Source organism: Tenrec ecaudatus, chromosome 9, assembly GCF_050624435.1.
Source record: "Tenrec ecaudatus isolate mTenEca1 chromosome 9, mTenEca1.hap1, whole genome shotgun sequence".
Classification (NCBI taxonomy): Eukaryota; Metazoa; Chordata; class Mammalia; order Afrosoricida; family Tenrecidae; genus Tenrec; species Tenrec ecaudatus.
Window position 1 is genome coordinate 112,048,935 of NC_134538.1, and position 13,184 is coordinate 112,062,118.

At 41.5% G+C, this 13,184-nt stretch overlaps 1 protein-coding gene across 2 annotated transcripts in view; it reads right to left on the bottom strand.

The window, feature by feature from the left end:
- GRM3 (glutamate metabotropic receptor 3) overlaps positions 1–13,184 on the bottom strand; it is a 92,050-nt gene that overhangs the window by 10,576 nt on the left and 68,290 nt on the right. The window contains exon 3 of one of the 2 annotated variants that reach the window (XM_075557642.1): positions 8,261–9,327. The exons of the other annotated variant lie outside the window; for it this stretch is intronic. Coding sequence (XP_075413757.1) covers positions 8,261–9,327 — 1,067 coding nt within the window. The remainder of the gene's footprint in view (positions 1–8,260; positions 9,328–13,184) is intronic. 2 annotated transcript variants of the gene reach the window in all.

Genomic DNA, 13,184 nt, shown 5'->3' on the forward strand with positions numbered 1-13,184 from the left:
GAACATCTCATTCATCAGCCCAAGGTTCAGAGGGCACTTTGGAGTAGTGAAGGGAGACACTAGCTTTAGAATGGGAGAGCTGGATTATGCTTTCAACGTTAAAGTAAACCTATGGGCTGAATTTTAGCTTAAGCAGGCTTTACATTAAAAACAAAACAGAATGAAGTTCCTAACATTTGTAGAGTCTCTTACCTCGTAAGCCACTCATGCTGAAGTATCCCAGACTTCAACTTTAGATTCTCTCAATCCCTATCTCATTGAATTCCATGGCCTTGGTGTAGTGGTTCCTTGGTGGGTATCGACTCAGCAGCAGTACGCTGGGTTTTTCAGTTTAAGGTGGTAATGTCAAAGGAGCTCTGGTGGCACAGGGGATTACACATTGGACTGCCACTCTCCAGGTCAGTAGTTGGAACCTACCAGCTGCTACATGGGAGAGAAAGGAGGCTCTCTGCTTTGGAATCCCTAGGGAGAAGTTATATTCTGTCCCATAGGGTTGCTATAAGTTGGAATTGACTCTAGCAGCATAATATTTTGGTTTATATTGAGAACATCCATATATTAATTATTAACTCTGACTTTATTTTATGGGCTTCCAGACTTACATATTCAATCAAGGCTGTGACAGATTCTTTTGGGTGTGTACTAGGAATTTCAGAATTAGTATGTAAATAGAACTTCATCCCTTCCCCCCACGTGTGTAAATTGGAGTTGATGGCAAAGCTTCACGGAGCTGTGGGCTACTCATCGAGCTGGGAATGAGTCACTCTGTGAGAGAAAGTTTCAGCACTCTCAGAAACCCAAACCAAACACTGTCTGCTGGCTGTGAGTTGGAATCTACTCGACAGCGGCGAGTTGGCTTTGTCACCCAGCTGTGTACGACAAAAGTCCGAGGGTCCTCTGTGATCATGCCCTTTCTCTTATAATCATGCATTTAAGTCAAGAACACGTGTCTGACCTTGTCAGTTCTCTGCGGGTCTTTCATAGTTGTACGTCTCTGCAAGCAGAGACACGGGTTCATTTCTTTCCAAGCTTTCTTTACATGGGTGTTTGCAAAGCAAAGATCTGGAGAAGATACTGTGTCTCCAGGAGCGAAGCACTGTTTGTCTACAGCCTGGGAAAGTAATTTCTCCATCTGTCAAAGAGCCAGCAGACTATTCCGTATGAAAGATTCAGGTTCCCTTGCACAAGCGTCCACTGCAGAGACACAGCCCCGTCGCTTTTGCAGGGGTTGCTGGGCACGTTTTGCACAACCTGAGTGAATAAGAAACCCCCGTGGCATGAGGGCTACGGTGCTGGGCTGCTAACCATGAGGAAGAAGTATGTGTTCTTCAGGAGCAAGATGGGGCTTGCTTTCTGCTTCTCTGAAGAGTCTCAGAAGCTCAAAGGGGGAAGGTCTGTCACGTCCTCCAGTGTGGCTATGAGTCTCAATCTACTCGATGGTCCTGAGTTTGTTTTTTTAGGATGGGGGGCTGTGGGGGTGGAGGGTAGACAAGGAATTTGGGGATCCAGCACAAAGGCGGATACTCTGGCCACTGCTGCTGCCATGTACCCAAAAGTCCTTTTTGTTAGCCTCAACACAACAGTGGCAGGCTAACGTGTGAGCTTCCCAGTACGGTAAGAAATCAGACTGTGCAGTTCTTGACAGTTTTGACAATGAAGATGAACTGTTGATGAATTCTCTCTCTCTCTCTCACAACACACACACACACACACACACACACACACACACACACACACACACACACACACACACACACACCCTTTTCTTAAGGAGGACATATGGGACTTTGGTGGATTATCAGGGTTTGAGGGAAGCCCATGGCAAGGGGCAGACATATGTTCTTAAACTGCACAGACACCCAAGCAGGTATGTGGTGCTCCCCTTTATTGCCTGTTAATGAGGTGGGATCGGGGAGGTGGATGCAGGCTGAGCAACAAACAGTCAGTTCAAAGAACGCTGCTTGAACGGTAGGTATCCTGATTGTGGCAACTGGCCTTGGAGCGGGGGACTGGAGAGGGACTTCTCTTTCTCTGCTGCAGGTTCCTTTGATTGGAACCATCGTACAAGGGTGTGGGTTAAGCAGGCTAAAGAATCTTCTTTCACAGAGCACTGACAGAGCCCTGTACCCACACTAAATATGAAACGCGAAACAGGGAATGAAACCAGGAGAATCACTTAAGAATTGGCTAGTTCCCTGGAGAGTTAAGGAGGTAGGGTGCATCATGCTCATGAAGGAAGAAAGGCAACAGCTGGGCCTCATGGCGCGTCTTGGAGACCTGTAGACCAGCTGCAGTGCTAGGCTCTTTCACAGACCCATCCTTCAGAACAAGAATAGAAAGTTTGTGGTGTTGTATCGAGAATATAGATTTGGATCACAAAAAAAACCCCCAAACTGCCCTATTACTTCTTAATGGTGACACCTGGCGATTTAATTATCCTCTAAATTTGTTTACTCATTTCTCCTATTATATTATCAACTTTCCAAGGTGTCATGAAGGATGGCGGAGTTCATGTACTAATTAGATCCTTCCTATCTTCAAATCACCTATCACTAAGTAAGATCCAGCATTGCCTTCTGATTGTTTCATTTTGGTCTTAAGAACGTTCCTTTTACCAACCCTTCACTTTATATATCGCTATTGTTGTTAGCTGTTGTTGGGTTGGTTGTGACTCATCGTGGCCCTGTATGCAGCAGAATACAACACTGACTATTGCCATTTTTTTTGCAACTGTCCCTCTATTTGAGCTCATTGCTGTAACCATTGTGTCAATCCATCTCTTTTTCACCCACTGGCTACCAAACCTGATGTTTTTCTCAAGGGACTGACAACTTGTCCCAAGTTTATGGGATGAATTCTCTCCAAATTTGCTTCCAGGGAGCATTTTGTCAGTAATTCTTCCAAGATGGATTTGCTGTTTCTTCTGGCAGTGCAGCGGACTGCCAATATCCTCAACCAACACCGTAATTTAAGCACATTAATTCTTCTTCAGCCTTGCTCTCGTCACCCTCCTCGAGTCTCTAGCTATTTTAACTGGAGCTGGCCGTCAGTGGTCAGGGGGAAATTCATAGGAAGCATTCCTGGAAAATGCAAGCTTTTAGCAATTCAACGTGGATTTGTGTGTGTGTGTGTGTGTGTGTGTGTTGTTGTTGTTTTAGTTGCAAAATTAGGCCTTCAGATTCTGTATAACCAATTTAATTATAAATTCTCCTGTGTTAATCTTGAATTCTTTCATGCTTGAGTTTTCTCTCACCCTGCTGGGATATAAGCTTCTTGAAGACTAGAATAGAGCTTTCTATTTATTTATAACTCACAATGGGTGGTAAAGCACTGAGCCATAAACCTTCTTGACTGTCTGATTCCCAAACTCCTTCCAGCAACTCGTGAATTATGGGATACTTTTCTAGTAGTGCTAATTTTATTTCCACTACATGGTTTCCCTCTGGGAAATTTTCAATTCCAGGCTTGTTCTGTATATACATAAGTCTTTCAAAACAAGGGTCCTAAGTTCAAATGCTTCTAGCAAAGTTCACAAGTGAAACGAGTCAGGTATAAGAATTCAGCGGATAGGAGAGGCTATGAGAAACAGCAGAGCAGGCCACATCTAGAGGAGGCAGGCTAACTAACAATCCAAACCAAAGCCACAGGCATGGAGGGGGTTCTGAGCTTGCAACTCTTTCCAGGAGTAGAAAGCCTCCTCTGGACCTCCTGGCGTGGTTGGGGGTCCAGACTGCTCACTTTGCAAGTAGCAGCTCAGCTCAGAACTCACTGCCACCCCAGGGCTCCTTCAAAAGTGAGGCGGGTCCAGCTAGTTGTTGTGTGTAGGCGTTTGAGTTCACATCTTACTTTTTAAAGAGAAACCAAACGTTTGGGTATTTGTGAATGATTTCTCAGTTTCCTAAATCTGACCAATTTCAACAGTGCAAGCCAGACTGTGAAACAAATATTCTCTGTGAGCAAGAAAAATGTAACATGGTAGAGCAGTGATATTTGACCTTAGCTGAAAATTAGAGCCACCCGAGGGGCTTGGAAAAATCCTGATGCCCAGGCCACAGCCCAGCCCAGCGATGTCTCTGGGGGAGGGGGTTGGGGGTAGGGGGTAGGGGGGGTAGCCCAAGTGTGAATATGCATTTTTAAGGCTACCTTCTTTTTTTTTTTCTTTTCAGCCAAATTTGCTTCTTTCTTTTTCAACCTTTGTCAAATTTGGGTGTGGCATTAGTACGGGGTAAATGAGGCCTCAGACAATCTTCATGTGATTGAATGTCTAAGTATATATACTTTATGAAACTCAACTCCACCATGTCTGCGCCATCTGCCTTACAACTTACACCATGTGGTGCAATTTCTGATGCGTCCAGACAACTGCATCCAATCAGTTCTACTATATCATTACTTTGTTGATATATAGATATATAGTTATATATAGTTTTAAAAAGAGAAGATAATTCATCCAATGAAATTTAATTTACTATAATGTGTTTATTCTCAGCAGTATTTTCTGTTCTTTTTTTAATCTTTTGTGCCTTGAATAGCTTCAAGCCACCGTCGTGAAACCAAAATATAACAATAAACAAACCCATTGTGGTTGCGTCGATTCTGGCCCACAGTAACCCTGGAGGACAGGGGAGCACAGACCCTGTGCACTTCCAAGACTCTGTTTACAGGAGTAGAAATCCCCATCTTTTTCCTGCTGAGAAGCTGGTGGTTTCTAACTGCTGACCTTGAAGGTGGCAGTTCAATGAGTAATCACTATGCCAACAGGGCTCCTCCAATTAGAGGCCTATGGGGACATAATGACTATTTTAATCATATTGCAGTCTCAACAACCCAAACCATGTCCACTGAACATGTCTCCCTAAGCATGTCTTTAACAAACAATCCTTGCAGTTCATTTGGAGAGGATGTCTATAGAGAGACGCTAGAGAGGGGGTAGCAGAAGACAAGGGAAAGTCAACACATATTGCCCTAAGGTTGTGGTTAATACACACATTGGGTTGTAAGTCAACATATATTGTCACGAGAGTTCTAGTTCATACACATATGAGGTTATTACAACCAAAATGTGCTTAAACACATCTCTGGGATGTGTGGATGGTGGTCGAAAATTTCTCTCTACAATATGTGTGTCTTAGTTATGTTAAACACAAAACCAAACTCTGCTCTTGAGCCGATTCCACCTCACAGCAGCCCTGCGGGACAGCCTGGGCCTGCTTCTTTGGGTTTCCGAGTCGTTGAAATCTTTACGGGAGCAGACAGCCTCATCTTTCTTCCACAGATTGATTGACTGGTGGGTTTGGACTGCCCACCTTGAGGTCAGCAGCACCATGCATAGTCCACCATGCCATAGGGTCTTTTAGTCCTGTTGGGGTACCTTCATAATAAAAAGGGTCCAATCAAAACTGACTTCTTGGGAGATTTGCGAAGCCAGTTAATTTCAAGGCAGAGAGGTCCACTCAGACGTTATGGTGGCTGTGTTTTGGAATTTCCAAGGTAATCTCGATAGGTTTTTCTAAAAGGACAGAGGGAGAACACGGGCGTATTGCGAGTACGTTTCAAGATGGAGACTGCATTAGGGAAGAAGGATCAGGAGACACGGGTCTGTGAGTTGTTTTCATCACAACGAAGCCCTGCATCTTCTTTCAGGCAGCGCGGGCTAGCCTAGAACACTTTGGTAGGAAAACTTGACCCCTGCCCTACAACCTGATCGGGCCCCTTCAGGCTTCCTCTGGCTCCCCAAATTCAAAGAATATTGCAAAGAAACACAATTTGAGCCCTTTGAGGATGGCCGAACTGCCATGTTGATGTGGTCTAAGTTAAAGGGTGCCAAATCCTCAAGGAACGTTAGGGAGCGTGTGTCTGTCCTGCCTTCTGAAGTGTCTACATCTAGAGGGGGAAATGCTGCCAAACAATAGCTTCACATTTTGATATTTTGCTTCATAAAGCTTTCTATGTTTTATAGCAGTACTTTTTTACTTACCCTCATACATTGCCTATGTTGTTGTCAGTTAATTGCCCTTCCTGGTGAGGCAACCTCATGTGACAGAGTAGAACTGCCACCTAAACTTGTCTTGGAGGCGACCTCTGCAGAAGCCAGGCCTTTCTCCCACAAAGCCTTTGAGCAAATTCGAACCACCAACCTCTCAGTCAGCAGCTAAGCACTAAACTGTTGTGCCAGACTCCTTACAGTTGCTCGACTCCTCGCTGTCAATTTTCCCAGCCTGTTTTAACTTAACCTCATTCGGATGTTATCCCTCCACGTAGATTTTCAAAAATTGTTTATGTCATTTTAGAAAGTTTCACCATTACCCTAACATTAAACGTATGCTCTTCATCTTCATGATGCATTTGTTAAGGTAGTGGTGCTGTCAGTCACATGGTTGTGCACAGTTTATAGACTTGATACATTAAACTTTGCCAGTCTCTTGATTCCAGGCTTTAAATAACTTTATGTTCTTGTTGCACTGTCATTTTCCAGATTTTTTGGCAATGTGGGCATCACTAACAAAAGGTTTTTTGGGCAATTTCAACCTATGGAAGCACTTCATTTTGCATAACTGGTAAAAAAAAAAAAGAAACCATTCTGTCTCTAGCAAACTTTAAACTTTCATTATTTTGGAAATGTATAGGATCAAAATTAATTGCCTCGGGCACAGAAGTGTCCTAGTAGTCATTCATTGAAACCCACTAAAATCAGAAATGAAACGCCACAACAGCTGATGAGTGGACTCAGTGATTTTAGCGATTATGATGAGCTGATGAACTGATTCTTTCAGAAGAGATGGTAATTACCTTGAAGGCCGGTAATTTGAGCTGTATATTGCTAAGACTATTTGATGAAGGCCTTAATTAGGTTACTTGGTTACGTACAGTAAAACTTTTAAGTAGTTCAAATAATATATATAAATGGATGTATATATGGATTGTGATAAGAACTGTAAGAGTTCCCAATAAAATGATTTTTAAAAATGCATATATCTAAAACCTTTAACCTGTTTAACAGATATTTTACATATAAATATATTAATATTTGTGTAGGAATATTAATATATTATATAACATCTTAGTATTATGTATATTTTAATTTATACTAGTATGCTATATTCAAGGTATGTAAATATATTATGTGCATTTATGCAATACATATTATATACAAACCACATATACTATATATATACGTGTACATATAATATATATACTCTCATATGGTATGTTCCTTAGAAGCAGCGGTGGCAAGACTTCATCTCATGTACTCTGGACATGTTACTGGGAAAGACCAGTCCCTGGAAAAGGACTTCAGACTTGGGGAAGTAGGTCAGCCCCTCCATGGAATAAAGTGGCACAGTGGCTGGAATGACGGGCTCCGGGAGAGTGGCGAGGAAGGAATAGGACAGGGAAGTGGCTTGCTCTGCTGCACACTGGTTCTCTCTCTGTGTCATAGATGACTTGACAGCATCAATAACAGTGACTACGAATACTACATATGTGTCTAGAGCAGGGTCAGCAAACTGTGGCTCTTTCGGTATGTACACGAAGCAAACTTGAAAATGAAAATCAAACTATCCTAGTTTGATTGATAACATTTTAAAGGATATTTCTCAGATACTGGTGATTTCATTTGTTTGTAACAATATCTTTATGGCTTTCAGATACTTTTCAAATTGTGAGAGACAGGATTAGCTCTTCCGCCTCAAACGTTTGCTGACCTCTGCTCTAGAGAAACTAACATTGAGAAAGAGTTTCACAAATTACATTTTAATGCTTTAAAACCTTGGATGAAAGTTTGAAAATCTTGGAAGCAATCCTGGCTTACTGCTGCAGGTTTTTTAAAACTTATAGATTGATTTGTGGTGGCCAGAATCTCTGGTACCTAATCGGAAGTATACTCATTAGGTTCTTAGCTGCTGATGTTTTGTTCTCTTGTTGATCACTTTTTAAATTTAATTAAAGTTCTTGCTATATGTATATATGTGTGTATCAATCATAAATATGCATGTGTATTGTTCTCCCCAATTAGATTAAAAGTTGCTTTAATGACTATGCCATTTTTATATATCTTCCTCCCTGTGCTAAAGACAGTGCCTCATGGATTGTAGGCACTGATTAAATGCTTTCAGAATAAATTAACTTCTACATTAATATAGAGGCTCGTGATGACATTTGTAATTTCTTAAATTCTGGGCAATGAAACACTGGCAATATAAAAGAACCAGGAAAAGGACAAACAAACAAACAAACAAACCAATAACATTCGAAGACTTACTCTGTAGTCACTTGATGTCACATAAAATATGGGGAGGAAGGCCAACCAGATGATGCATGTGGTATACATGGTAAAACCAATGAACTTGGCCTCGTTGAAATTTTCGGGGCACTTCCGCGTTTTGAAGGCATACACAGTGCATAAGATCACCAGGAGCACGTCGTAACTAAGGGAGATCAGCATGCTGGAATCTTTGACATTGCACTTTAAGATGACTGTTTCCCGTTTCTCCGCAAGGGTATGTCTTCTGGTCCCCGGAGCCTCCAGAATGAGCCACACAGACACTCCCACAATTTGCACCAGGATCAGACCCAGACAGATGCAAACCTGCGAACTGGGGCTGATGAATTTGGGCCTCTGAGCGCCATTCTTGACCCCATCAAAGATGCGGGCAATGCAGTTGGTCTTGGTGAGCAGGGCTGAGTAGCAGACAGCGAAGGAGGTCCCGAGCCCTAGTCGGCGCAGCGCGCAGATGACTGGGGATGGCTTCGCAATGAAGAAGAATGTCATGCAATATGACAGCCCAACTCCAAACAACAAGATGTAGCAGAGCTCCCGGCCCGATGCTTTGACCAAAGGTGTGTTGTTGTGCTTGATAAAAACAGTCACAACTATGCATGTGCACACAAAACCCAGGCAAGCTATGGTGACGGGACCAATGGCCCAGGCATCTTCCCACTTGATGTAGTCCTCGGGGAGGTCAAAGCAGCCAGAGAGGTCAGTGGTGGGCCACTGGCCAGGACCACAATCCATGCAGGTAAATTCATCAGCCAGGTATTCGTAGGGCTCGCAGGGGATGCAGATCCAGCAGCAGACGTCCCCTGGTTGCATGTTCTTCATTTCGTTGGGGGCACAGGGGTCGCTGCACTGCGAGGTGGGGATTGAGTTCCGGGACCAGTGGATAGCGTCGGCATTCAGTGAAAGGCTTTCTGCCCAGTGACCGACCTTCAAGTAGGAATACTTGCCGCTCACATACTGAAAATTGAACACGTTGTATCGACCCATTCCATCTCCAAAAGTGTCAAACTTGACGATGCTGTCTGCACCTTTGTCTGGGTTGAATGGAGCTGTGGCATGGAAAGTAAAAGAAAAAAACAAAACAAGAGCACTGTTTAGGAGTCTTAGATGTGATCAGTCAATTACTTGATGTCATAACTTCAAAATTTAAATAACAGGGTATGAGGATTGGTAGGTTGACGTCGTTTACGGCGTACCACTAAGAGTCTTTCCGCAAAAACTACTAGAGTAAATATGGATGCGTTCATCAGTTCACTCATTCATTCAACATTACTGAATGTGTAGTATCAACGGCAATCACGAGTACAATGTAGTGTTGACCTCCGCAGAGCTCAGCAGGTAAGAAGGAGCTGGCAAACACACAGCCATCGTTTTATGTGATGTATACAGACACTTTCTTTAAAATATTTCACAATAGGAACCAGGCAAATCTTTGTGTCTCATCATTATAAGGTATTTGTACACAGCCATCATAAATATTTTCCATCTGAAGTATTTTTTTAATCAAAATATGAAATGAACATATTTTCTTCTTTTTCAAAATAAAATTTTAATCACTATACATTTATGATATACTTGTTCTAAACAGTTTGAATGAATAGGAAAAATATTGAACCCTACTCTTAATCCCTGAACCCTAATAAAACTCTATTAATATTTCATAGTAAATTTATATTGACTACATACATGCACGTGTCTATACATAGAGTGTTCTTCACCTACATAAACACAGAAGTTCCCAGTGAGGTGTAGAATCTAGGCAAATATGCTTTAATGTAAGTTCCTAAGTGCATAGGATGAATAGCCCCCATGTAGATGGGCCGATTTCAATCTTTTTATTTCTTACAGCTCTTGGTAAATTCCAAATAGTAGCACAGAAAAACAAATGGATCTTAGATAAATATATCCTCAGTATTACTGGGGAAAAAAAAACATTATGGTAGGCAGAATAATAGTTTCTGAAAAATGTCCACGTCCTAATTGCCAGAACCCGTGACTACGTTATAGTATATGGCAGGGGCATCAAGAAAGTTCTTGGGAAAATGGAATTCAAAGAGAATGGAATTTTGCCTTGAACTTGAATTTTTGAAGTCCCTTCATATGACAGGGAACAGTTAAGATTACTAGTCACTAACTTTTATAGTTGAAAGTCACTCAAAATAACACTGGGAAAGAAGTAGAGGCAATAATGATGATTGGATGGGATAATACTTTCAGGACCTTCATACGCTGATGAGACATAACTAAAAATGAGAAGAGCAATCTACAAAGAGTCATTAATAGTTAGAAGGTTGAGTGTACAAGTCAGGAATCTAAGAAAATTGGAAATCATTAAAAATGATATGGAATGCATAGAGATTTATATCCTAGCCAGTAATCAGTTGCAGTGAAATGGCATTGGTCATTCTGAATCTGAAAAGCATATGGTGTACTATTCCTGGAAGGACAAACTCAAGAGGAATGGCTTTGCATTCCTTATCAAAAAGAACATTTCAAGATCTATTTTGAAGTACAATTCTGTTTGTGATAGGAAAATCTGCTCATATGACTATTGTTCAAACTTATCCACCATCAATTTAAGCCTAAGAAGAATCCTACCAACTTCTTCAGTTTTAATTTGATCAAACATGCAATTAATATGCATTAAAGTGACTGGTGATTGGAATGCAAAAGTTGAGGAAGCATCAGTAGTTGGAAAATATTGGTGATAGAAATGAAAGCTGAAGATTGTATGATTTGTAAGACTTTATTACAAATATCTTTAAAAAATAAATAAATGGCAATTATACAAGGCAATCTCATCAGACAGAGGATACAGGTTTTAAATGGACAATATTTTCTGGGAGAGATGATGTAGAATCTCAGTATTATCAGACAAAACAAGGCTGGGGCAGACGGTGGAATAAGTAATTAATTTCTGATATGCAAATCCAAGTTGAAAGTGAAGATAATTAAAATGAGCCCACTAGGTGGAAATACAACCTTGAGTATGTGTTGTTGGTAGGTACCATCGAATCGGTTCTGACTTATGGTGACCCTATGTACAATAGTACAAAACCCTACCAGGCCCTTCACCATGCTCATCATTGTTCCTATGTTCGAGTGCATTGTTGAAACCACTTTGTCCTTCTGTCTCCTGAAGGGCCTTCCTCTTTTTTACTACTCCTCTGCTTTATCAAGCACAATGGCCTTCTCCAGGGACTAGTCTCTCCTGACAACATGCCCAAAGTACAGGAGACACAGTCTCATCATCCTTGCCTCTAAGGAGCATTCTGGATCTACTTCTTACAAGATAGATCTCTTTGTTTGTTTGATGGTCCATGATGTTTTTAATATCCCTCACCAACACCATAGTTCAAATGCATCATTTTCTTCTGTCTTCTTGTTCAGTGTCCAACTTTCACATGTGTATGAAACAGGTGAAAGCATATCTTACTTGAATTTAGAGATTATCTCCAGAACAGATTTGATGCCTTGAACACTACTAACTGAAGGCCAGATGAGCTGTGGGTTCACATCAAGGACATCGTACAAGAAGCAAAATGTTGAAGAGAGAGGAGAGAAATGAGAAGAGATCAGTGCAGATGTCAAAAGGGAGCCTGAAACTAAAACACAGACAATGAGCTAAAGTGGATGGAAGAAATGATGATGTAAAAGAGCTGAACAGAATTTTCAAAAGGCAGCTTGAGAAGCCAAAGCATTATAACTATCATGCAAAGTTGCTAGAGACCCAGAAGGGAGGGATATGCCCAGTACAGCTCCAGCTGAAAGAACTGAAAAAAAAAATTCAAGCTTTGACTTCCAGTATTGAAGAATTATTTCTATGGACAAAGTGTTGAATGATGCAGGAAGTATTAAAAGTAGATGGAAGGAACATATAGTCATTGTACTAAAAATAATTTAAAACATTTGTTTGATGTTTACCCAGTTCAAGAGTAGCATAGGATGAAGAACTGTTGTTATTGAAGAAAAGGGCCAAGGTGCATCAAGGCAAAGAATAAGGTTCCAAGAATTGTAGGGATATAAATGGAAATGCTTTGACAAATTGATGCAGAAGGAGAAAAACTCGCTACTGTATGCCAAGAAACTTGGGAGACAGCTACTTTGGCTAATGGACTAGAAGAAATTCATATTTGTGCCCAGTCACAGAAAGGTGATCCAACAGAATGCAGAAATTATCAAATAATACTGGTATCACAAAAGATTATCACAAACATAATTTTAAAACAGTTTCAACAATACATTGATAGGAAGCTGCCAGAAATACAAGGTGGGTTCACAAGAGGTCATGGAAGAGGGATGTCAATGATATCACATGAATCTTAGCTGTAATCAGAGCAGCCCAGAGAGATATTTACTTGCCTTTTTATTGACTATACAAAGGTATTCAACTGTGTGGATCATACCAAAATGTGGGTAACATTGTGAAGAATGGGGATCCCAGAACACTTAATTGTGCTCATGTAGAACCACTTCCCAGGTCAAGGGGTAGTTATTCAAACAGAACAAGAGGCTCCTGCATAATTTAAAATCAGGAACGGTGTACATCAGGCTTGTACACTTTCGTATTTATCCACTCTCTAGACTGCGCGCACAATCTGAGAAACCAAACGACAGGAAGAAGAACGTGGCACGAGGGCTGGAGAAAGTTTCATAACAGCCCGCAGTGTGCAGATGTCCCCACTCTGCTGCCTGAAAGCGAAGGAGGCTTGAAACATTCACGTCCAGGAACAACCGGCAGCCTTCTGTGCGGAGCGCGACTCAACCTAAAGCGAGCAGATCCCCACAACTGGACCCACAGACAACATCTTGATCCATAGGGAAAAGACGGGGGTTGCTACAAATTTTATTTTACTCGAATCAAGAAGCAGTAGTTAAGGAAGCAACAGCCGAGAAATCGAACAAT